A 26,497-nucleotide genomic window follows, 5' to 3' on the forward strand; every position below is an offset into this window, starting at 1 on the left:
GCCGAGACGGGCGGATCACAAGGTCAGGAGATCGAGACCATCCTGGCTAACCCGGTGAAACCCCGTCTCTACTAAAAAATACAAAAAACTAGCCGGGCGAGGTGGCGGGCGCCTGTAGTCCCAGCTACTCCGGAGGCTGAGGCAGGAGAATGGCCCGAACCCGGGAGGAGGAGCTTGCAGTGAGCTGAGATCCGGCCACTGCACTCCAGCCTGGGTGACAGAGCGAGACTCCGTCTCAAAAAATAAATAAATAAATAAATAAATAAATAAATAAATAAATAAAATAAAATAAAAAGTATTTAGAAAACTAATTTTATGAATTGCTAGGAAAAGCAGGCCCCTAAATTCATCCAGCACTGCATTCTTGGCAAAGTTTCCACACATTGCCTGGGTGCTGATTGTGAAAACATTGCCTAAACCAAAGTTTTGTATGTGATTTCTTTTAAAGTTTCTCTTATTTCCTGTTCTGAGGTTTATACACGATAGACCGGAATAGAGTTTGAATAATTGAAGGATTTATGAAATCCAGAGGGTATCACCAGCTGCTGCTTTGCACATACCAAGGACATGAACATTTTCCAATGGAGAATTTACTTAGCTTAATAAATAAAAGTCCAAGAGCAGGTCACAGCATTAACATTCAGTGGGAGTGCAGCGAGAATCAGATTCAATCTCTGGCATTGCTGGGCTTGTGGCTTGTGGTTGATTTTTTATTTACTTTGCAAAAGTTCCTGATAGGCGGAGCATCTAGTTTCAACTTCCTTTTGCAGCAAGTTCTTTCCTGCACTAATCACAGTTCTTGGAAGAGGAGAATTGGACATTGTGAACAGAGTTAGCTGGTAAATGTCCTCATAAAAGATTCAAAAAATGAAACTTCTAGCAAAGATTATTTGCCTTATGTTATGGGCTATTTGTGTAGCAGAAGGTAAGATTAAAAGAGTCTCTTTTCCTAAAACTGTGTTATGAAACATTTGCTAATGATGCTTTTCACAGTAGTAATAAAAATTTGATTTAGAAAATGTGCTTAAGTATTTTGTAGCTTGACAATTGAGTGACTTTTGACATTTTGAGTTAAAAAACTAAAAGTACCTTATTTGAGCGATATGTCTAAATATTCATCATAATTGTATTTAATATAAAATAGAATAAAATATTTCAATGATCATTTCTGAAAAACTATAATGTGGAATAATCATTTCCATTGTAATTATCATAAAATGTAACTTACTTTTTTTGCTTAGAAGTATAACCAAAATGTATCATGTGAAAGCATTAAGAAGGATGTGAATATACAGTCAATAAAAGCTGTCAAATCATAATGATTAGATTTATTTCAAATATGATTTTAACTCTTCCTTAAGAAAAATTCATTTATTGTTTACAACTGATATTGTCATGACCTTAGAATTCTTGTAGACAAGCATTACTTGTATTATCAGAATAAAAATATTATACAAATTTGAAACACAATTGAATATACAATATTCGTAACAATTAAGTTGTTCAATAGGGATTTTTTTCCTGTAGTTGTATATAACATATATTCTTAAGACCAGTCTTTTGAAGTAGTGAATATGAGTGTAGGAGTTTTTTTCTGACCTCCAGTAAGACAATTTCTGGATTCATAATAAAATTTAATTATATCATTGCTTCTTGATAGATTAAAAAGCTTATTCTTGGAGGAGGTTTGCTTTCCTAGTCTATGATAGGTAACCAGTTATGTGATAGATATTTGATCAACATTTTTAAACTAAATGAATTACATATTATTCATAATTTCCAAAATATTTTCACTTAGTAAAGAAATTTTAATTGAGTGACCATTACATAGCCTCTAGGAACTGAAGAATATTAGCAAATAACACAAAATCTCTGTTTGAGTCTTCCAATCTAGAAAATAAAGGCACATATGTATTTATATTTATATATTTCAGTAATTTAAAAAATATTCAAATATGTTTAATACCTTTTGAAAGGTTGAACTTTTTTCAGCTATATTTTCTAACGTTATTGCTTGTTATTTGGCTTATAAACTTTATATGTAGCCACTTTTTAAATGAAGAAGACATTATTTCCTTGTACATATAAATATTATCATTAGTATTTTGAAATGAAACATTTTTATATTTACAAACAGTTCCAGACCAATGTTCATATTACCAATCATAACAGACATCTTTTTCTGTTTCTTTGTGCAAATATTTGTCTTTTCTTACTAAATTTATGGGAACGTTTCTAATATTTCATACTTACATACTGTTTACTCAGGTTTTACATAGATATCATTTGTAATATGAGGGAGATTTGTTTTATTTCTAATCTTTAAAATCAAGAATCAATGGCAAGTTTAATAAACAGTATAACTTTTTTAAAAGTTGAATTTGAAATATTGTTAAAATAGAGTACATCAAAGTATATGTGGTAATTAAACTATAGTGATTTAAACATCTTATTTACATAATTGATTATTGTTGACTCGTTTCACTTGAATTTTATTTTTCATCAATGTGTGTTTAAATGTGATATCGGTTTCTACTGGTGAATTGAACATCAGCACTATATATGTTATGGTGAAAATGACCTAAAAGATAAAGCACAACTTCAGTATTTAAAGCAATGCTTAGGTCAGTCTCATAATTTTCATAAAAGCACTTGTAAAAAGCCAATGGAGAAAAACTACATGAATTTCCAGTGGATATCAAACTCCCTTTTTATTCCTCGTTTCCCAAATACTCTCTGAAACTAAACTAGTCCGAGATGTCAATCAATTCTGTTAATCTACCATCTCTAAGAAATTTTTACTTAACAGAGTAGCCTTGATCATGAAAAATACTCACATATACTTCAATATTTGCTTCTGTTTATATTTTCCACATTGAATACTGAATACCAAATTGAGAAAAGATAGTTTGAATACTATCACAATCTGCTTTACTCAACTGCATAACATTTTAGCATTACTTCTGCTCTGTTAAGAGTGAATTTTCTTAAAAAAAAATACTATTCATTACTAAGAAAGAATTTTAGCCAGCAGGAATAATTTATGATTTCAGCTTTCTATTTGTTTTCTTTTTTTAATATATTGGGTATTACATAGTACCTTTTTAATGCAATACATTGTCTACAGTAACATTCCCAATTATGTAAGAACGTTAATTGCTTCCTTGTTGTAACGGTCTGTGGCTCAGGGAATCACTGCAGGCTACTAAGAATTGGGTCAGATTTACAGGAAAGTTTAAAATAACAGTTTCTTAATCATACCACCTAATTTCACCTTTTCAAAATATATTATGACCAAGCTTTTGAACATATTATGATCAAGCAGATTTTTTAGATTTAGGGTGTAACAATTGTGTACTGTATGAAATTAGGCCACAGCCCAGAAATTCCAAGATGATTAAAGTGAATAAATTAAAACTCTACTGAAACATGTCCAAGTAAATACTGGCTGCGTTGTTTGGCAGACATGTTTTTTAATCCTAGAGATTTTAGAGTGCAAAAATATTATTTCAGGTCCTAGAAGACATTATAGATCAAAGATTGATGGATTCCATTACAATCAGAAAAAGGAGAATAGTGGTTTAAAATTCCAAATTGTATGTTTGAATTTCAGTGTGATAAATAAGAATTCCCCCTTGCTCCCCCAAAACCCCCACATTTTCAGAGATAGCAGTATGGGTAGTTACCTATATGGTGTGATTTAAAGTTTTGCAATGGCCCAATTGGCTTCAATATCTCATCTCCTCCTAAAATATTTTACATGTTCATATTAATATTACTATAAATTTAACCAATCTGTCATTTATATGGAATGACAAATACACTGAATATGTGTTTTAGGATAGTTAAATTTAGTATTATTCATAATTTACTTTGAATTATTATCATCTGACAACTTCCCTGGAACAATTTCAGTGGGTGGGGTAGGGTAGAAATGGATGTTGATGAGGGTAAGGATAGGAAAAAGTGATTCTGGAAGATGAGGTATTCCCAGGTAGGACAGATCTGCTGGTTGAAGTGTTATAGTGAGTGCTACAAGAGAAGGGGTAGAGAAAATGCCCACAGAAATGGCACGAGCCTGAGACGTCTGCCAAGGCAAGCTTTGCTTATTTTAAATTTAGGCATATCCTGGGAATGCATATGCTACTCTTTTGCCTACATATAATTTAAACTAAAAATGAAATATCTAAGTATTGCTAACTAAAATTATTCTTAGGTAGAAGTAAGTTCCCAAATATAAGTGCAAAAGCAGATCGGTAAATATTCTTCATGTGTGGCCTTTGGTTTCTAAGATCTGAGCCAGTCTACATTGACCCACTTTTATTTGTTTAATGCTTGGTTGTTTATTCTGCAGTCTTTTGCCACTTTTCATTCTCCCCAGTTATGCCTCCTCCTCCTCCCCCACACACCATCCCCCACCTGCCTAGGGCTTCGAGATTCTGCCACCTAATCTATCCTGTGCTCAGTTAACTAATGTGTACTTTACCCATTTCCTCACAAAACCATAGTATGTGGAAAGGGGATGATGTAATTGACAAAAAAGTATTGCATTTTAGCTTAAAATTATAAGGAGTCATAAAAAGATAGCTCAGAGGAAATAAAGTAACTGAACATCAAAAAATGAAACAATAAAAAGGAAAGAAAAAACATTTGACAGAACACTTTTATTTCTTCTGACATTTTAACTTAGCCAAGTTTTTCATAAACCTTGTTAACTGGAAATGTAATAGATGGAAAAGTGATTATAGAAATCTTCTTTCAGGCCGGGCGCAGTGGTTCATGCCTGTAATCCCAACATTTTGGGAGGCCGAGGTGGGTGGATCATGATGTCAGGAGTTTGAGACCAGCCTGACCAACATGGTGAAACCCCATCTCTACTAAAAATACCAATATTAGCTGGGCATGGTGGTGTGCGCCTGTAATCTTAGCTACTGAGGAGGCTGAGGCAGGATAATTGCTTGAGCTCGGGTGGCGGAGGTTGCAGTGAACTGAGATCATGCCATTGCCCTCCAGCTTGGGCGACAGAGGGAGACTCCATCTAAAAAAAAAAAAAAAAAAAGAAAGAAAGAAAGAAAGAAAGAAAGAAAGAAAGAAAGAAAGAAAGAAAGAAAGAAAGAAAGAAAGAAAGAAAGAAAGAAAAGAAAAAAGAAATATTCTTTCAGAAATTCCTAAACTGTGACATAAATTTAAGCTTAGGACACATAGGTCAGATGTATTCCACAGGCTGTCCATAATCTACAGATATAATGGAAAGGCTTCCAAATCGTTTCGTTGTTACTCATCTGTTCTTTCGCTCATTTTTCCATCACTTTAACTTCCTCAAGTACTACTTAGTAATACTTGGTACAATGTGTGTTGTGTTTTTTTTTTCTCTCTATTTTCAGGGTCCTAATTGTACTGTCTCTTTGTGGCTGAGTTCCTTTTTCCTGACTGGAACAGTAACTGGCATTATAAATTAGCTAACTAAATACTACACATTTCAAGAAAGTTCTGGAATTTCAACCCATGTTCTGATAGTATCTTGTTTTATCTCTAATTATGACAAACTTGTTATTCTATCCAACTTCATATGACCGTCGGCTATTCTCTCATCTGCTTTTTATGATTCTGGAATGTTCTTCATGCTCTTTTCACTGTTAAGGTTTTTGTTTGTTCGTTTGGTTAGTTGGTTTTTTTGAGACAGGGTCTCGCTTTGTTGCCTGAGGCTGGAGTGCCCATGCTGGAGTGCAGTGGTGTGATCATAGTTCACTGCAGCTTCCAACACCTGGGCTCAAGCAATCCTCCTGCCTCAACCTCCCACACCTAGCTACATTTTTATCTTTTCTTTTTTCTTTTGCTTTCTCAAATGCCTATTAAGTGTGACATAATCTCTATTCCACTTTGTCTAGAGTTTATTTCTTTAAACAATTCTTTACTCTCTTTACAAAGGTATATATGTTACTTCTGAAATGATCTGTAGTTACTCTCATGTTATTTATAAAATAATTTGAATATTTCTTATTTTGAAATGCTAATTAGATCATATCATATATATATATATATGCATATAGAATTGACCCTTGACCAATATGGGCTTGAACTTCAGGGGTCTGCTTACTATGTGAATTTGTTTCAACTAAACCAAGGTAAAACAGATAGTATTGCTGGGATACAAAACTTACGCATAGGAAAAACTGACTTTTCGTACATGCGGTTTCCACAGAGTCAAGTGTAGAATTTAAATATGTGCAGATTTTGGCATATGTGGGAGTCCTGAAATATATATACCCTGTGTATCCCAAAGGATGATTGAATAAATAGTATTAATATAGATCAGTGAGAAGATAAGAAAGAAATTTAATGCAAAATACCTATTTTTGCTATTTCTGTTTTGTTCATTTGCTTTATTTTTTTCCAAATTGATGTTGTAGTTTTGCTTTATAGTATATTCTGATATCTACTAAGTTTAGAAGTAGGCTATTTAAGAAGTAATAGGTCCTGATTTTTTACCCACAAAATAATTTTAGAAAAATAGAATAATTGAACAAAGAGATCAATTTTAGTCTACCAAAACAATCTGGCACAAATTTGATTAAAGTTTTTGCAAATATATAATTTTATCATGATTTATTTCATTTGAATAGAAACACTTTTCAAGTAACAGTTAAAAGACATATTGACATTGAAAATAAGTAATTAATTCTATGTTTGTATGTCAATATGCCCCCTTAAAATTTGAAAGTGAAAAAATTAGGTAAATTAAGGTTGTAAAAAATATTAAGTAACATTGATTTTTAGCTTGAACCAAAATTATATAACTATTTTCCTCAAATTATAATAAAAATGTTCTTACTCTTTTCCAGTAGCTAAACATATTCACACTCCTAATACGTGGGCTTAAAAAATATATGTTTTGTTTAGTATTATTCTTATTTTTTTTTTGAGACAGGGAGTCACCTTGTCACCCAGGCTGCAGTGTAGTAGTGCAATCATGGCTCACTGCAGCCTCGATCTCCTGGGCTCAAGCAGTCCTCCCACCTAAGCATCCCAAGTAGCAGGGATTACAGCTACCTTGCTCATGTGATTTTAAAAATTCTTTGTAGAGACAAGGTTTCTCCATGTTGCCCAGGCTGGTCTTAAACTCCTGGGTCTATTGATCCTCTTGAACTTGGCATGCAAAGTGGTGGGATTATAAACATGACTCACTGCATCCAGACTAAAAATAATTTTAAATTGTAAAATAAAGCCAAATGAATTAAAGCTTCAACAATGTGGTGTTTTGTAAACAAAATTAACTGGCAATTAAATGACTATAAACGTAAGATGAAGTATTCATTTAAACAATGAATACTCAAATACTTAGATATGATGACCTAGTTTACTCATAATCTAGAATGAGAAAAATGATATGGCTATTTTTTAAAAAGTTTTAAGATAAATCACATCTCAAAAAATGTTTCTGTGCCTTTGAATTTGTATGTTTCCTATTTAATAAGCCTGTGTCCTATTTCCTTCAAGAATTGTCAATTTAAGGCAAGCAAATGTGGCTGTTGTCCATATATGCTGAGAGTTTGACTACTTGGGCCAAAATAACGGTTGGTTGTCTAATTGGAAGTCTTTGAGAAGGGGCGTTAACTGAGCTTGAACATTCGATTGTTAGTCAATTCAGGCAAATAAAAGTCATGTTACAAGATATATGTAATTATTATTAGAACTCAGTGCAGTGAATCATTACCTTAAATATTTTTTCTATGGCATGAGTTGATAATTATATAGGACAGCAAGCCCCCAAATTGGGTCTTGCCTGGGAAGTTTCTCGGTTTTGTCCAATAAAGAATTCAAGGGTGAGCCAGTGGTGTTAAACAACACTTTTTGTTGAAGTGGCAGTGTATATAGCAGCAGCAGAGGTACTGCTCCTTGCTGGGCAGGGCTACCCATAGGCAGTGTGCCCACAGTAGCAGCTCAGAGGCAGTTCTGCACTCATATTTATACGTACTTTTAATTATATGGAAATTAAGAGGTAGTTAATGCTGAAATTGCCAGGATGAGGATGGTAACTTTCGGTTGTTGGGTCATTGCTGTGGAAAGGGCTCGTAACTTCTGGGTGTTGCTATGGTAATGGTAAACTGGCATAGCACACTGGTGTGTGTGTCTTACAGGGAGGGACTTCCACCCAGACCTGTTTTGGACAATCCTCAATTTGGTCCAGGGTCCAAGTCCCATCTCCTACCTCAGTAATACTGAATATAATAATGGTTAGAACAAAAGCAGGCAGGAAAGTGTATTTGAAGTGAGAAGACCTAGACATTGATGAAAATTCTTCCACTAACTGTGAAAAACATTGTTCTTCAATTGCGGGGAGCTTACATTTTGATGTGAGGGGATAGATAGAAAACTTAGTCAACAAAAATAGTTATAGCATTGTGAACAATGTTGTGAAGGAGGTAAAGTAAGGCCTAAGAGAAAATAAGAGATGTGGATGGTAGTATGTAGAGACATTAGGTGGGCTGGTCCTGGGGACTAGAATGAGTGGATCACTTTGAGGACAGAACATTTGAGTAGAGGCCTGAAAGATGAGACAAAGCCAGTCATCAGAAATCTGTCATAAAATTATTCTAAGAGGAGGAAATAACCTGTGCAAAGGATCTAAGAGAAAAAGCGAGTTTGAAATGCTCAACAAAATATAAACAAATAAATCAGCGTGGCTTTGCATGGTGAATACATGCAAGATTTAACATGAGATCCAAGGAAGTGGCAAGAGCCAGATAAGGGGGTCCCAAACCAAGGGAAGGAGTTAGCAATGATGGATAAGTAAAAAGGGAAGTCATGGAAGAATTTTAATCACAGGAATGACATGACCAGATTTGCAAAAATCACTTGTCACTCTGTGAATAGACTGCAATAACAGGAGAGTAGAGGACTGGAGGCTGGTTAGCAGGCAGTTTCATGACCAAGGTGACAGTTGATGATCTGAACTAAGATTTTGAAGATGGTAGCAGGAACATGGGAAAATAGAACAGGGAAGATCATATCTTTTTCTTACAAGCAGAATCAAAAGATGCCATTTAACACTGATGGAAAAGCACCAGAATTTTAAGTACTATTTGAAGAATAAAGGTAATCAATATGAGAATTCTTTATATATAGTAAACATATTCACGGAGTAAATATTGTGAAAAGCTGGCAGGAAGATTTTGCGGAAGAGATGTATCCTTATTTTCTACATCTGGTTAAAAGCAATTAACTATATTTGGAAATCAAGAATTAGGGGCGCAAATATATCATCTGGAAATATAATAATAACCAGAAGGGAAAGCATTTACTTCTCACCGGGAAGTGAGCGGGCTAAACTATTGACGGATTACTTAACTTACTTTTTTTTTCCAGTAACCTGAACATCATCAAGTGGATCTGAATTTTGAAAGTGAAAAACACACGTATCAGCTTGTAATTAAACCGTTTTCCTTTTGTGCGGAAGGGGCCGGGGATTGTGTTGTTATGATAGAGTATTAGCACCATCTAGTGGAGTAGAATATGTTTACTGAAATTATTATAAACATCGAAACAGCGCAATGTAGAATCACATATTACACGAGTTCACTAACACAAATGTATCAGAAACTTGCAAAATGTTCAAGGGAAAATTAGTGCCCATGACAACTTTCATAAGCATTTGTTTTATTTTGTAACATATAGTTTTATATGGAGCTTACTTTCTTATGAAATATTGCAAAATGTTTTCACATGGATATGTTCCACCATGTTAATGGGCACTTCTAAAACTTGTCTCTTTGGGCTGCTACAACAAAATATTATTAACTGCATAGCTTATAAACAACAGAAGTTTTTTTCTTACACTTCTGAATGCTGGAAAGTCTAAGAGCAACATAGTACCAGCAGATCCAGTGTTTGGTGAGGGTCTACTTTCTGGTTCATAGATAGTGTGCCTTTTGACTGTGTACTCCAATGATGAAAGGGACAAGGCCGCTCTGTGGTGCCTCTTCTATAAGGTCACACATCCCAAATTATGACAGCTCCACTTTCACGACCTAATCATTTCCCAATGTCCTCACCTCCTAATACTATCACATTGGTAATTAGGTTTAAACATATAAATTGGAGGTTGTGGGGAGGTTGCATATATTCAGAGCATAGCATATGCCTTCTTAACTTACCAAAGTCCAATACTAATTTATCACTCAGGGTTCAAAGCGGGAAGCTTAAGTAGAAGTAGGAAATTACCTAACTATCAGTCAATTAATCGATTGACATACCAATCTACCTATCTAGCTACTTAAAACGAGTTTTTTTAAAAAATAAATTGCCTTATGGAACTGTGAGCATGAGATAAGCAACTCTGATATCCACAGGGCAGGTAGTCAGAAAAGAAGATTACAGACAGGCTGGAACTCACAGGAAAGGAAGCTGCTTTCCACAGAATTCCCTCTCTTTTTCAAAGGAGCCTCAGCCCTGTGTTTCACACCTTTCAAATGATTTGATCTGGTCTATCTAGATTACCTAGAATGATCAGCTTGTTTAAAGTCAACTGATTGGGAGTATACCTGGCAACATATTTTCCCACCAACATTTAGATTAGTTGGACTGAATAACTGGGGATGCTGACTTAACCAAGATGACTTATTAAGAAAACTATCACAACTCATTAATACCTTTCTGTTTTTTTGGATACTGTGAAGAACTTAAAAGATATTAATTTTATTTATTCTTCTCACACTTTACACGCTATTGTCATGCGTTTTATGTATATGGGTGTGTACACATACATGTTTGTATTTAAAACCATATAAGGTAATATTTTTATTGTTTTATAGTTAGTATTCATTTATATTTACTTGAACATTTACCATTTTCTTTGTTTTTCATTTCTTCTTTCATCCTAAGACCTTATATTTAGGATCGGTTTCAGTTTTCTGAAATATATCTTTTTTCTCTCCTTAGTGTGTATTATATTGGCAGATTATCTCAAATTGTATTAATCAGCCCAGGCATGGTGGCTCACTTCTGTAATCCCAGCATTTTGGGAGGCCACGGTGGGTGGATTGCTTGAGCCCCGGAGTTTGAGAACTGCCTGGGCAAAATGGCAAAACCTTGTCTCTGCAAAAAATACAAAAATTGGCCGGAAGAGGTGGTTTGTGACTGTAGTCACAGCTCCTTGGGGGGCTGAGGCAGGGACCACTTGAGCCCAAGAGGTCAGTGCCTCAGTGAGCTAAGATCACACCACTCCACTCCAGCATGGGCAATAGAAATCTTGTCAAAAAAATAAAATAAAATAAATGCTATGAATCAAAAACTGTATTCTAGAAAAATTATTTCTGTGCATAGAATTCTATATAGATAGCTATTTCTTCCTGCAAATGGAAGTCATTTATATCTTCTGGCTTCTGCTATTGCCATTGAGAAGTCCTTGTGAATCTACCATTACTGCTTTTAAACTAATATTTTTCTCTAACAAGATTAAGATATTTTCTCTTTGGTTTTCTAAATATTCCTTATGATGCATATAGGTGCATTTTTTTTTTACTGATTGGAATTTTTTAATTCTTGAATTTATTAATTGGTATGTTCCATTCGTTTTTTAAAATTCTCTTCCAACATTGCTGTGGCTTTTCTATCCTCATTGACTCTTAGCTCATCTTGTGTATTTTCCACATATTTGTGTCTTCATGTTGCATCCTGTATTATTTCTTTCGACCTGCCCTCCTGTCCATGAATTCTTTTTACAACTGTGTTATCTGCTATTAAGCTGTCCATTGATGATTAAAAAGTTTTTTTTTCACTTTTAGAAATTACATTTGGTTCTTTTTAAAATCTGGTACTACTTTGTTATAATTTCTTTCCTCAGACATCATTGGTCAATCTTTTACATTTAAACCACAGAATTAGTATTGTTCATTATAGTCCATATACATTTGTTCCAATATCAAATATCTATTTTTTTCCTTATGAAGTTTACAGTAGCAAGGTGCTTTTTCCCCTATAATGTCTTTGACATTTGTAATAATAATTTCGTACTTAAGAAAACAATCTTCCTCATATTAAAGTTGCAACTTATCTTTTCTGGGTGGCTAGGAGAACTTTCAGTGTAAGACTACCTTAAGCCAAATTTGTGTTTTGAAATTCCTTGGTCCTCTAAGCAATTCAAGGCTGGGTTCCTGTAAGAAGAGCGTAGTTTACTTCCAGTTTTCCTTTATCCTGTGGGTGAATTCGTTTAGCTTTCTAACTTTGAATTTTGTTGCTTTAGCCTAACACGGCTATCAAAAAGCAAGCTCTTATCTTCCCCAAACGGTGAATGCCCTCATTGCAGAAAAAGTTTGGCTGCTTCTTTTCCTCTCTGGGTTCTGATTATATGAAGATTTGTTATGGCAATTCTTTACTGTCTTGTCAACTTTCTAAATGCCTCTATGAAAGTATTTATTTCAAAACATATGTTTTCCTGTTTTTATTTCCCCTTTTGTGACAGGGTCTAACCCTGTCTCTCAGGTTGGAGTGCAGTGACATGATCATAGCTCACACACATCCTTAAACTCCTGAGCTCAAGAGACCCTCCTGTCCCAGCCTCTCACAGAGCTGGGACAACAAGTGTGTGCCACCATGCCTAACTAATTTGTTCCTTTAATTTTTTGTAGAGATGGGATCTTGCTATATTGCTCAGACTTGTCTCAAACTCCTGGGCTCAAGGGATTCTCCCACCTCAGCCTCCCAAAATGTTGGGATTATAGGTGTGAGCCACCATGGTCGGCCACCTGGTTTTATTGTGAAGATGTCCTAAGTGATAAGATTAATCTGAAATAATGCATCTCAAGGCACTCAAACTTTTTGTGAAATAGCCAGGCAATAAATATTTTAGACTTTGTGTGTCATAATGTCTCGCTACTCAGCTCTTCTATTGTAACATAAAAGGAGTCATAGACAACATATAAATGCATGAACATAGCTATGTTCTACTAAAATTTTATTTACAAAACAAGCAGCGATTGAATTTGGCCCACAGGTTAGTTTTCTGGCCCCTGACCTAATGTATCTCACTATAACAGAAAATATATACTACCTTTCCTCCTTACTATTGTAAATTTTATGCACATAATTAAATATTACCCAAACCACAGTTTTTAATTCAGATGGGTGTAGCATAATTTGACAATTTTCATAAATGTTCTAATTATATCTGTTATTAAAAATGCTGGAATAAACACTCTGTACCTAAATATTTCACAAAATCTTTAATTATTATTTGTTACTTTTAAAAAATTGAAATTCTTTATCAACTAATATACGAGTATTTTTAAGATTCTTTATTGCTAAGTTGCTTTTTAGTGAGGTAATAGTCATTTATTCTTCAGTTTTATTTCATAATAATATTTATATTACCTAATTTTCCAGCAAAATTGAATATCATCTCCTTTACATTTTTGTCATTAGAATTGGTCAAAAAATAATTTTCTTTTAATTTTTATCTCTTTTAAAAATGCCTGTTCTTAAGTAAATGATCTATTCTACTCTAACATGTTTCTTTAGTTAGTGTTTAGTGCTTTTGTTACTGCAAGAAGTGTGTTTGTGTTAAGAATAATTTTTCAGCTAAATTTTCTTTAAATTTTGTATATATAATTTTTTCACAAATATAGTTTTTAATTAAAAAATGTTGTAATGTGTATATGTTCTGTTTGCAAATTGCTTTATGCATTAAGCCTTACATTTTTGATATTTACTCATACTTTTTAACAAATATATTTATAAAATAAATATGATTATAGATAGATGGCACTAAGATAATAGTAAGTTAAAAATGACACAGCATCAAATATAGCAGATAATTTAAAAAATGTAAAAGAATGAAACATATATGTATTTTAAATTTGTTTAAACCTAATTCTTTAATCTACCTGGCATTTGTGTGCATGTGTCTGTGCATGCTTACAAATAAAGTAAGGATTCAAATTTATTCCATTTCATTTCCAGTGGGTTTTATTTTTTATTTATTATTGTTATTATTATTGTTATTATTATTATTTTGAGACAGAGCTTCCCTCTTGTTGCCCAGGCTGGAGTGCAATGGCGCGATCTTGGCTTACTGCAATCTCCGCCTCTCAGGTTCAAGAGATTCTCCTGCCTCAGGCCCCCACGTAGCTGGGATTACAGGCATGTGCCAAAACAGCTGGCTAATTTTGTATTTTTAGTAGGGACGGGTTTCATCATGTTTGTCAGACTGGTCTCGAACTCCTGACCTCAGGCAATCCGCCCGTCTCAGCCTCCCAAAGTGCTGGGAATAGAGGCGTGAGCCATCCTACCCGGCTCCCGTGGGTTTTAATTGCAAGACTGCCAGAGTGAGTCAATTTGAGATTGTCCAAGGTTACACAGTACAGTAGACTTACCCATTGTCAACGTTACTCGGCTTCAAGGAAAATATAGAATAAAGGCAGTATGCACAAGAACAGCTTGATGGAGATTTCAGGTACTCAAACTCAGCTTCTGATATCTTAACCATTCCATAAGATAATTTTGCTGAAGAAGGATGAAAGTTGATGCCAGTATAGATCACATCCATGCTGGGTAACAACAGAATTGGGTATCCTTAAATACTTTAGTCGTCACCTTGATCTTGGAGGGTGATTTATGTGATCATCACTATTATTTGCAGTCCTCTATTTTCTTTAGATTTAATTTAATGTTTTACTAGTTTCTTGAATTAGAAATTTGGATAATTGATTTCCAACAGTTTTTTTATTTCTAATTCATTCAGGTTATATATATTTTTCTCTCTAATCACTGCTTCAGCATCAGCCCACAAATTTTAACATATATTTCCATTACTGTTTATTTCAAATCATATTCTAATTTATGTTGTATTTTTTCTTTTACTCGTGAGTTATTTATAAGTGTTGCTTCCGGGGCGCTGTAGCGCACGCCTGTAATCCCAGCACTTTGGGAGGCCGAGGCGGGTGGATCATGAGGTGAGGAGATCTAGACCATCCTGGCTAACACGGTGAAACCCTGTCTCTAGTAAAAAAGCACACACACACACACACACAAATAGTCGGGCGTGGTGGTGGGCCCCTGTAGTCTCAGTTACTTGGGAGGTTGAGGCAGGAGAATGGTGTGAACCCGGGAGCGGAGGTTGCAGTGAGCCGAGATTGGGCCACTGCACTCCAGCCTGGGGGACAGAGCGAGACTCCATCTCAAAAAAAAAACAAAAACAAAACAGCAACAACAACAAAAACAGCGTTGCTTAACTTCAAAAATTTTGTGACTTTTCCAGTTATTTTCTATTAGTAATGTCCAGTGGTCAGGGAGTATACTTAGAGTGATTTTAATTTTTTGAAATTGGTAGAGATTTGCTTGGAATGAATATGCACCTTACAATTGTTGAAGGCAGTGTTTTATTAATATAAAAAAGCTTAATTTGGTTAATAATGTTGCTCATATCTTGTATATCCTTATTTTTCTATTTCTTTGTCTATTGGATATTGGAAACAGTGTGCTTAAATCTCAAACTATGATGATAGATTGCTTACTTCTTTTATTTCTGTTATATGTTGAAGATATATTAATAGTTTTATGCAAAGAAACATGCTGGTAAATGTAAAACAACCAACTATTTTTTGAAAGGAAAGGAAACAACCAAGATTTGTAAAATTTGCTGAGATTCATGTGTAAATTCTCACAATATGGTCAATTTCAAGTTACCAACGTGTCATCAGTGAACATTGTTTTAGCAAAAGATGTGTATAATTGACTCCTATGAGTCAGTATGAGCCAGCTCCAGTAAACATTGTTCAAACACATTTAGAATTATTATATCTTTCTGTTAAAGTAGCCCTTTTATTAATATGAAATGACTCTCTTTTTATCTAGTAATACTTTCTAACTTAATTTATAATTTGCTTGATATTAATACATTAATATCATTCTGACTTTAGTTGATACTTTTCTAGCATGTTGGTTTTTATCATTTACTTTCAGTTTGTATGTACAATTTTATTAAAAGTAATCATCATATATTTGAGTTTTCTTTTATGCTTTTATCCAGTCAGACAATCTTTGCATGTTAAGTGTGGTGATGAATCCATTTACATTTAATGTAATTACTGATACACTTCAGTTTAAGTCTAGCATCTTGCTATTTGTTTTTGCCTCAATTTTTCTTTTTTCTTTTCCTGTCTTCTCTTATTTTAATCAAATAATCTTGACTATCTCATTACATCATGTATACTAGTTATTTTATGCATCTCAATATTTTTGGTTTAGTGGCTAACCTAGCAATTACAACAAAACATACTTAAATTATTACAGTTTATCCTAAATTAATATTTTTACCACATCAAGACTATGGGGAAAATATCACAACACTTTTATTTGCTTTACCTTTTCCTGACACTTTTGCTATTATTGTTTCATATTATACTCCTGAATTTATTTAAAACACTATTAAACATGGTCATTATTGATTTAAACAGTCTAGGTTCTTTTTCATTTGAGTAAAATATACATAGCATGTTTATCATGTTTCAATAGCTTTTTTATTTACTCATCTATTTATTTTCTTCAGTTCTGCTTATTCCTTTTTGTACTTCTTTGCTTATATTTTAGATCAGTTTCCTTCAGCCCAGATAACTTTTTCAGTATTTTTATATAGCTGAGTCTGCTCTTGTCGAATTCTTTCTGCTTTTGTTTGCTTAAGAATGTGTTTGCATGCTCTTTCATTTTTGAAGTATATTTTCACCATTTATAGAGTTCTCTGCTGACTTTTAATTTTCAACACTTTAGTGATGTGAAGACATATATATTCAGACTTCAGTATTTAATTCCACAGACTTGGCTGTTATTTTTACTATTCTCCTGAAAAAAAAAAGTTTCCTCTGTCTGTGATATGGTTTGGCTCTGTGTCCCCACCCAAATCTCATCTTAAATTATAATCTCCATAATCACCACATGTCAAGGGAAGAACTCAGTGGGAGGTGACTGGATCATGGGGATTGTTTGCCCCATGCTGTTCTCATGATAGTGAGTGAGTTCTTATGATATTTACTGGTTCAAGCATCTGGCATTTCCCCAACTTGCACTTCTCTCTCCTGCTACCATGTGAAGAAAGTCCTCTCTTCTTCTTCACCTTCCACCATGATTATAAGTTTCCTGAAGCCTCCCCAACCATGTGAAAGTGTGAGTCAATTAAACTTCTTTTTTTAATGAACTACCCAGTCTCAGGTAATTCTTTATAGCAGTGTAAAATGGACTAATACAGTCAATTGGTACTGAAGTAGTAGGGCACTGTTATAAAGATACCTCAAAATGTGGAAGTGACTTTGGAACTGGGTAATGGCCAGAGGTTGGAACAGTTTGGAGGTCTCAAAAGAAGACAGGAAGATGTGGGAAAGCTTGGAACTTCCTAGAGACTTGTTGAATGCTTTAGACCAAAATGCTGATAGTGATCTGGAATATGAAGTCCAGGCTGAGGTGGTCTCAGATGGGGACAAGGAACTTATTGGGAGCTGGAGCAAAGATCATTTAGCAAAGAGATTGGCAACATTTTGCCCCTTCCCTAGAGATCTGTGGAACTTTGAACATTGAGAAAGTTGATCTGAAATTGGAACTTATGTTTAAAAGGGAAGCAGAGCATAAAAGTTTGGAAAATGTGCAGCCTGATGATGCAATAGAAATGAAACCTCAATTTTCTTGGGAGAAATGCAAGCCCACTGGAAAAATCTGTGTAAGGAATGAGGAGTCAAATGTTAAACACCATGACAAAGGAAAAATGTCTCCAAGGAATGTTAGTGATCTTTAAGGCAGCTTCTCCCATCACAGGCCCAGATGTCTAGGAAAGAAAAATGGTTTTGCAGGCCTGGGCCCCACTGCTGTGTGCAGTCTCAGGACTTGGTGGCTTGTATCCTAGCTGCTCCAGTTGCAGCCATGTCTAAAATGGGACAACATACAGCTTGGGCCATTGCTTCAGAGGATGAAAGTCCTAAGCCTTGGCAGCTTCCACATGGTGTTGGTCCTGTGGGTACACAGAATGCAAAACTTCCACCTAGACTCAGAGAATGTGTAGAAATGCTTAGATGTCCAGGCAGAGGTGTGTTGAAAGGGAGGAGGCCTTATGGAGAACCTCTGCTAGCACAATGAGCAGGGAGAATGTAGGATTGGAGCCCCCACACAGAGGTCCCACTGGGGCACTACCTAATAGAGCTGTGAGAAGAGGGCCACCGATCCTCCAGACCCTAGAATGGTAGATCCACTGACAGGTTGCACCATGTGCCTAGAAAAGCCACATAGACTCAATGCCAGCAGTGAAAGCAGCCAGAAAGGGGGCCATACCCTGCAAAACCATCGGGGAAGGTCTGCCCAAGGCTGTGGGAGCTCACCTCTTGCATCAGTGTGACCTGAATGTGAGGCATGGAATCAAAGGAGACTGTTTTGGAACTTTAAGGTTTAATGACTTCCCTATCGGATTTCCAACTTTCATGGAGATTTTGGCCCCTTTGTTTTAGCCAGTTCATCCCATCTGGGATGGGAGCATTTACCCAATGCCTGTACTCCCATTGTATCTTGAAAATGACTAATTTGCTTTTGATTTTACAAGCTCATATGTGGAAGGAACTTGCCTTGTCTCAGATGAGACTTTGGACATGGACTTTTGGGTTAATGCTGTAGGGAGTTAAGAGTTTGGGGGACTGTTGGGAAGGCATGATTGTGTTTTGAAATGTGAGGGCATGAGATTTGGAAAAGGCAAGGGGCAGAATTATATGATTAGGCTCTGTGTCCCCACCCAAATCTCATCTTAAATTGTAATCCCGATAATCCCCATGTGTTGAGGAACGGACCCAGTGAGAGGTGATTGGATCACGGGACAGTTTCTCCCATGCTGTTCTCATGATAGTGAGTGAGTTCTCATGAGGTTTGATGGTTTTATAAACACCTGGCATTTCCCCTGTTTGCACTTCTCTCTCCTGCCACCCCATGTGAAGAGATCCGGTCCTTGCTTCCCCTTCCACCATGATTGTAAGTTTCCTGAGGCCTCCCCAGCCATGTGAAACTGTGAGTCAATTATATCTCTTTTATTTATAAATTACTCAGTCTTGGGTATTTCTTTATAACAGTGCAAAGATGGACTAATACAATCTGCTTTTAAGATTTTGCCTTTATCTTTGGTTTTCAGCAGAGTATCAGTATAGGTTTTCTTGGTATATAGCATTTTGGGGGTTTGTTGAAATTTTGATTTTGTGAGTTGATTTCTTTTATCAATTTTGGAAACCTTTGAGCTATTGTTTCTTCAAATATTGCCTATGTTCATTCTCTTCTGTGTTGTTAGAATTCCAATTACACATGTTTTATAACTTTACACCACATTGTTTTTGTACTCTGTTTTGTTTGTTGTTGTTTATACACTTTTGTCTTTCCATACTTCAGTTTGGATATTTTTACATTAAACTTCCTCTAAGTTTAACAAGTTTGTATTGTGCTATGTCCATTTGATTCTTAACACCATCTGACAAGTTGTTATTTCTGATTTTTTATGCAATTTTAAGATAACACCGATTTATTATGAGTCAATTTTATTTTGAATATCTTCTTAAAATTTACATCTACTTTCTATAGTTCCTTTAATGTCCCTAAAATAGCTGTTATAAAGACCTTAACACTAATTCTAACATCTGAATCTGAGTGTCTAGTTCTACTGAATATTTATTTTCTCTTTTTTGTTCACAGCTGTTTTGCTTCTTTATGTATCTTTTTAAACAAAAATATGTAATGAGCAAAGTTTATGTAACTTACTCTCACCAACAAGATTGTTTGCTCTTTCTTGAGCCACTCAAAAATTTAACTCAGAGGGACCTGGGTAACACTTTTAGTTTGAGTCAGTTCCACTTCTGGTTTCTAAAGTCTCAAAGATTAAACTTTCTTGGGTTTTTAAAATCTAGAGTCTGGTTGGTTTCTTCTATCCCAAAAGATGAACACACACACACACACACACACACACACACACACACACACACAGAGTATATACATATATATATAAATATGTATATATTATACTATATGTTTGTGTGTATATATATTAGACTTTTGAGATAGAAGAAGCCAACACATATATATAATGTATGTGAGCATATGATATATATATAATAGTTGTTTATATATGTTTGCTTTTCTGCTGTTTTGACATCTGCTCTTATATATATATAATCTTAAATGCTCATATATATATATGAAACAGCAGAAAAGCAAACATATATATAAAGAGCTTTTATTGTATATAAATAATACATGTGTATATATGTATGTATATACATAAATACATATATGTATACAGCTTTTCTGCTGTTTTGACAACTGCTCTTAAATATCACCCAGAGTGTCTTTCAAATATGGCATATTTTGATGAGAATGCTAGCTGTGTATTTGAGTCAGATCCCTTTTCTTATTGAGACTTTTTTTCTATGAGACAATGGGAAAGTCAGTCTTCTTGTAAGAAGCTACCTAGACTGTAGCAAAGCAACCTGATTTGGCAAAGTTTCAGAATTTTTCATGCTAGATATAACCTCCTTATGTTTGGTTCTTTCTTACCTCATTACCATTCTTACATTCAGAGGAAGGATCTTCAATCCATATCAAGAGTTGACAAACATAACCAGGTAAAAAATGGCCAGAGACCCTATATTTACTTGAAACAGGTCCTTCCTACTTGGATTTTGTTCATTTAATCCTCTTTGCTCCCACAACTTTGAGTGTACACATGCACACACAATTTGTTGTTGTTCCAATCTGGAGTAGAAACATTGTTCTTTTCCATCCTATTCTATCTTATTTGGAGAGCTCATATAATTTTGTATTAACTTATCATGCTTCATTTTTGTAAATAGAATTTTTCTACCTGTAATTCATATTTTACATCTCTTTGACTATTTATTAAATAACTGGCTTCCCTACTAGAATGGAAATGCTTTGAGAACAGATAACTTGTTTCTTCATTGTTTTTGCTTTACAACTTACGATAGTGCTCAATAAATATTTCCCAAATTAATGGAAGAATAGTAGAATGCTCTCCAGCAATTAAGAGTAGTATAACAAAATATATCTATTGCTTTGCAAAGTTTTTTAGGTATTCTTCCACAGTGAACATTCTTATAAAATTATGTAGATACAAATTTATAAGGTGAAAGGTATACTTACAGTACATGCATGAAATGTATGTTTACTCCATAGATATGGGAGTAGGAGAGAGAGAGGAAAATTTAGGTAGGTCTGTAACTGTCTAGACATTTTTAAAAGCAACAATTACCCAAACATACTGTACATTTAAATAGATACTTTATGTACTTATTTTGTTTTCATTTTTTTTTAGATTGCAAGGAACTTCCTCCAAGAAAAAATACAGAAATTCTGACAGGTTCCTGGCCTGACCATACATATCCAGAAGGCACTGAGGCGATCTATAAATGCCGCCCTGGGTATAGATCTCTTGGAAATATAGTAATGGTATGCAGGAAGGGAGAATGGGTTGCTCTTAATCCATTAAAGAAATGTCAGAGTAAGTACTTCATACATTTGTGAAATTTATGAAAACTTTTGGTTGTAAAAATACTTAAGATTTTATATTATAGCAATTATGGCTGAATTATATCACTGTTGCTGCTCAAATACAAAATAATACATCATACATCTTTTTTTTTTTTTTTTTTTTTTTTTTTTGAGATGGAGTCTGGCTCTGTCACTTAGGCTGGAGTGCAGTGGTGCAATTTTGAGATGGAGTCTCCCTCTATTGCCAGGCTGGAGTGCAGTGGCGCTATCTCGGCTCACTGCAACCTCTGCCTCCCTGGTTCAAGCAATTCTCCTGCCTCAACATCCCGAGTAGCTAGGACTATTGGCACGTGCCACCACACCTGGCTAATTTTTGTATTTTTAGTAGAGATGGGGTTTCACTATGCTGGACAGGCTGATCTCGAACTCCTGGCTTTGTGATCCACTCACCTTGACCTCCCAAGGTGCTGGGATTACAGGTGTGAGCCACTGTGCCCAGCCAATACATCATCATTTTCAAAAAGGGGTGGTCTTCCTCCAAAATTAAAAAAGCAAGCATATAGTTTAAGTTCAATTATGAAATAATAGCTCTACTATATTTAATTTTCCTTGTATTCAATCTGTCTTCTTATATAATATCAAATATACTTGTACCCCCACTCCTACATAAAATATATTCCTTGTTATTACACACTAATTTATAACTTTTTTTGTTTTCATTTTAGAAAGGCCCTGTGGACATCCTGGAGATACTCCCTTTGGTTATTTTAGCCTCATAGGAGGAAATGTGTTTGAATATGGTGTAAAAGCTGTGTATACATGTAATGAGGGGTATGTAGTCCATACAAAAAGAGGTTTATAATTAAGATAGTAAATAGGAACTGTACTAGTTTATATATTTTAAGGTTATTATATTTTTCTATGGACATTTTAAAATGTAACATGCAAGTACCTGAAAATTTAACTATGATGAAAATAATTAAATCTGGATAACATATTTTCTCCTTAACACTGAAAAATTTAAATGAAGTATAACTTCTCTGGTAGAGTATAATTATAGGAGAGTGGGAAAACAGTATGCACATATATAAGTATTCACCCCACAAGTCTTCATGACATTCTATTTTGTGCAGAGTATCATGGGAGTTCAATGTGACAGGAACAATAGGAATTGAAACCAATTTATATTGTATGATAACTGTTTTGACAGATTTTATAAAATTTAAGGAAAGCAAGACTTTTACCTGCTTATAAGTTTTACTTACAACTAATGTTACTTAATGTCCCAGGTCTGCAAATTATTCTTACCACATGGACTAAAAATACTACTCTTTCAGAATCATTGACTCTGTTCCTTCTAACCAACTGCTGGGTTTTCATTGCCAAAATCATCACTGTGTATCCTCAGTGTCTCAGTGTCCTTTTATCCCCCTTATTCTCTGCTAGATCAAAAATTATTTTGAAGAAAAATCTATATATGGGAAAACTAGGATTAGATCACTATAATCTTATACTTCATAAATATAAATGTAACCAAATATTACAAATGGAATAACATCATTCTTTCCTCATTTTTTCCCCTTAATTCGAAGCAATAAAATATAATAGCTTAAAACTCAATCACTGGAGTAAGCCTGCCTTTCGAAACTCTTCCACTTAACATTTATGGGTATTTAAAAAAAATATCTCTTCGCTACCATTTCCTTTCCTACAAAACAGACACATTTCATGTGCTTCATGGATTGGTAGGAAAAATAAATAAGACACACATCTGCATCCCTTAGAAGAGACCTTGAGATATTGTAGATACCAAATAAGTATTATTTCTTATGAATTTATTCTCTCCTTAGTCACTACCTCAGGGAGGTTTTTCAAATACATTTTTGGCCCTTCAATCATTACTGCTTATCTTATCACACATAACCAAATAGGTTATAATTTCCTGGGGCTGAATTTTTTAATTTGCTACCTTCGTCACCTCTGAAATATTTGTTTTATCACAGACTTGTGTCCTCTCTTTAAGTTCAGCAGTTGATTTGGCTAAGGAGATAAAAATGTATAGATCTGAAGCCTCTAGCAATGATTGCACATTTTGCACATGCCCCAGGGAGCTCATATTCAAATAGAGCATTTTTAGATTCAAAGGGCAGGCTTCATGGGTTATTAAAATTACTTAAGTTCAACGTTAGATGGATTGGATAAGCAGATTTGATTCACTGGGTATTCTCTGGAAAAAATCTCTAGGATAGAGATGGGGAGATGGAGGCAAGTGCTCAAAGTAAATCACACACTAACAACTTTTTGCTGGCACTATCTTAAATTATGTAGAAAGCCTAAGGTGTTTAGAAAATATCAGAATCGTGGAGGACAGAAATATGGTCTAAGACTGGAGGAGAGGGAAACATAATGTTAGCTGTTGGTTACTATGATATTTTTAGCTTTTGTTTTGGTGATAGTTCATGGAACTTACTATATTATTGAATTTAACTAATTAGATAATTCAATGAAAAATAAGAACACTTTGTATGAAACAGTAATGAGTTTGTCATGAACCAAAGGTTATGATTATTTTCAGTCCATGCACCAAGGAGAGAAAGATAAAGGGAGATAGAGATTAAGAAAGAGAGAAACTTAAGAAATCTAAGAAAGTGAAGGAGGAAGAGAAGGAGGAAGGGAAGACAAGAAACAAGAAAATGTATATGCTGTTCATTTTCCTTATTATGGAGTTTCTGAACACTCAGAATGGCATTGAATTTAAAACTGCATATAAACACACATTATCTCAACACTGTTATTTTTGGGTTTTCAGGTATCAATTGCTAGGTGAGATTAATTACCGTGAATGTGACACAGATGGATGGACCAATGATATTCCTATATGTGAAGGTAGACATAAAATGTATTTACAAGTATATCGAAATACCTTAAATAATCTAAGATTTTTAAAAATGTCTTACATTGAAATATCTTAAAGTCTCTAATTAAATATTTTTATTTATTTATTTTTGTTTCTCATATAATGTAGAGTGGGAATCTAGTCATTTTATGACTATATTCTTGGTGTTTCAAAAGCCAAATATGAATGCAACCTGATCTAATCTAATAATTGAAGTATTAGACATTAGAGAATCTAAAACTCATTTTTATTTCCTTTTGGATTTTAATGGCTAGAAATGCATATAAGCATCATTAGCTATGCTTCATTAGCTATGCTAATGAAGACCAGAATTTTACCTTTATTAATGAAGAGGCACTCACCCAATAACCACCCAAATGCAGGGATCTATGGTAACAGCTGAAGTGGAGAACATGACTGAGATCTCCCACCAAGGGAGGTTGCCTGTGAACTTACCTTTACCGAAAAGAGGAATAAACTAAGGGCGAGCTCTGTTATTTCTTACTGTTCTGTAAAGCAAACAGTGAAAATGAGAAAACGTAGATTCTGTTTTCATGCTGTGAGCTAATAATTCAAATCCCTAGTCATTATGGAAATAAAAGAAATCAATCAGAGTAGTATTTCCTAATTCCACAGTAAGTAGTAAGTGGAGAGAGATACAGAAGAAGTGTGATAATCATTCAAAAATTCTGTCAACTACAGAAAAGAATGGAAGATATTTTTCATCTATGAAGATGAGAGGAAGAACATTAATGTTCTAGAGAACATCTACATTGAAATCACCTGGGATGCTTGTTAAAAATTAAAATCTTTGGTTACTAAAAAATGCCCTACTGAATCAGTATCTTTGGCATGAGCATACAGGAAGATATCCCTAAAACTTTTATTTTAACAGGCATCCTGAGTCATTCGATAGTACGATAAAGTTTGACCACAATCTTAGAGAAATTGGAAAATATTAATTAGAATCAAAAGAAGTACTCAAATTATTTTGAACACTGAAGTCGAAGAGGACGGAAAATTAAGGATGATTTCTCTATTGAAGTTAATGTCATAACGTTTGCTTTTACATCTTTTAGGCATGCGGTGTTATATTATGCTGGGGCATAAATGAAAATGTTGTATTTAATTATCTCAAGCTTTATATTTCTTAATTATTTAAAAATACTTGTTTGTTACTACAAAAATACAAGCTAGCATTGAAAGTAGTAATTTTCATTGTCCACTCCCATAGAAAAGAATCAGGAATAAACATTCCATTTGCTTGTTTCTTAGAAACATGTATCTCTAGCAAACAGGTATATCAAATGCTTCTAAAAATAATTTAAGTACATTCCTCCAATCTTATCCTGAGGATGATTTTATGCATACACATATTTTTCACAATAAACTTTTGAAATTCTGTTAGAAAACATTGTATGTATTTTCTTCAGTTGTGAAGTGTTTACCAGTGAAACCACCAGAGAATGGAAAAATTATGAGTGGTGCAATGGAACCGGATCGGGAATACTATTTTGGACAAGTAGTACGGTTTGCATGTAACTCAGGCTACAAGATTGAAGGAGATAACGAAATGCATTGTTCAGAAGATGGTGTTTGGAGTAAAGAGAAACCAAAGTGTGTGGGTAAGATACACTTACTCTTTTAGTATTTTTAGCTTTTCAAATGTAAATATACATTAAAACATCGTTCATTCTAAGGAGTATCAGCAATATTAACAATAGCTAATGTTTATTGAGCACTTACTATCTGCCTGTAATTGAGCTAAGTTCTTCGCATGCATCATTTCATTTTACCTTTCAAAAAAATTCCATGATTTATTTACTCATCACTTTTATTTTATAATTGAGGAGACTGGTGCAAAGAAGTTAAATACATGCCCTGGATTATCATGGCATAAAGAGTCAAGTTAGGATTTAAATGTAGGTTATCTGACACCAGAGTCCATGCTTTAACCATAACTCCATTGTAGTTGCCTCTTAGGCTGAAAGAGAATGCTGAGCATTTTTGCTGCAAGTTGTAAGACCTCTGGAATAGACATTTGTTTTTAATTTTGAAAGCCATAGATTCATTATGTATTTCCAGAGATAC

The 26,497-nt window shown here is 34.4% G+C and overlaps 1 protein-coding gene across 4 annotated transcripts in view; it reads left to right on the forward strand.

The window, feature by feature from the left end:
* Positions 1–792: 792 nt before the first annotated feature.
* CFH (complement factor H) overlaps positions 793–26,497 on the forward strand; it is a 120,219-nt gene continuing 94,514 nt past the window's right edge. For all 4 annotated transcript variants that reach the window (XM_005540297.4, XM_005540298.4, XM_005540299.4 and 1 more), the window contains exons 1-5: positions 793–925; positions 21,335–21,520; positions 22,236–22,341; positions 24,320–24,396; positions 25,840–26,031. In XM_005540297.4, coding sequence (XP_005540354.3) covers positions 868–925; positions 21,335–21,520; positions 22,236–22,341; positions 24,320–24,396; positions 25,840–26,031 — 619 coding nt within the window. In that variant the 5' untranslated portion in view covers positions 793–867. The remainder of the gene's footprint in view (positions 926–21,334; positions 21,521–22,235; positions 22,342–24,319; positions 24,397–25,839; positions 26,032–26,497) is intronic.

This window comes from Macaca fascicularis, chromosome 1 (genome assembly GCF_037993035.2).
Source record: "Macaca fascicularis isolate 582-1 chromosome 1, T2T-MFA8v1.1".
Lineage (NCBI taxonomy): Eukaryota > Metazoa > Chordata > Mammalia > Primates > Cercopithecidae > Macaca > Macaca fascicularis.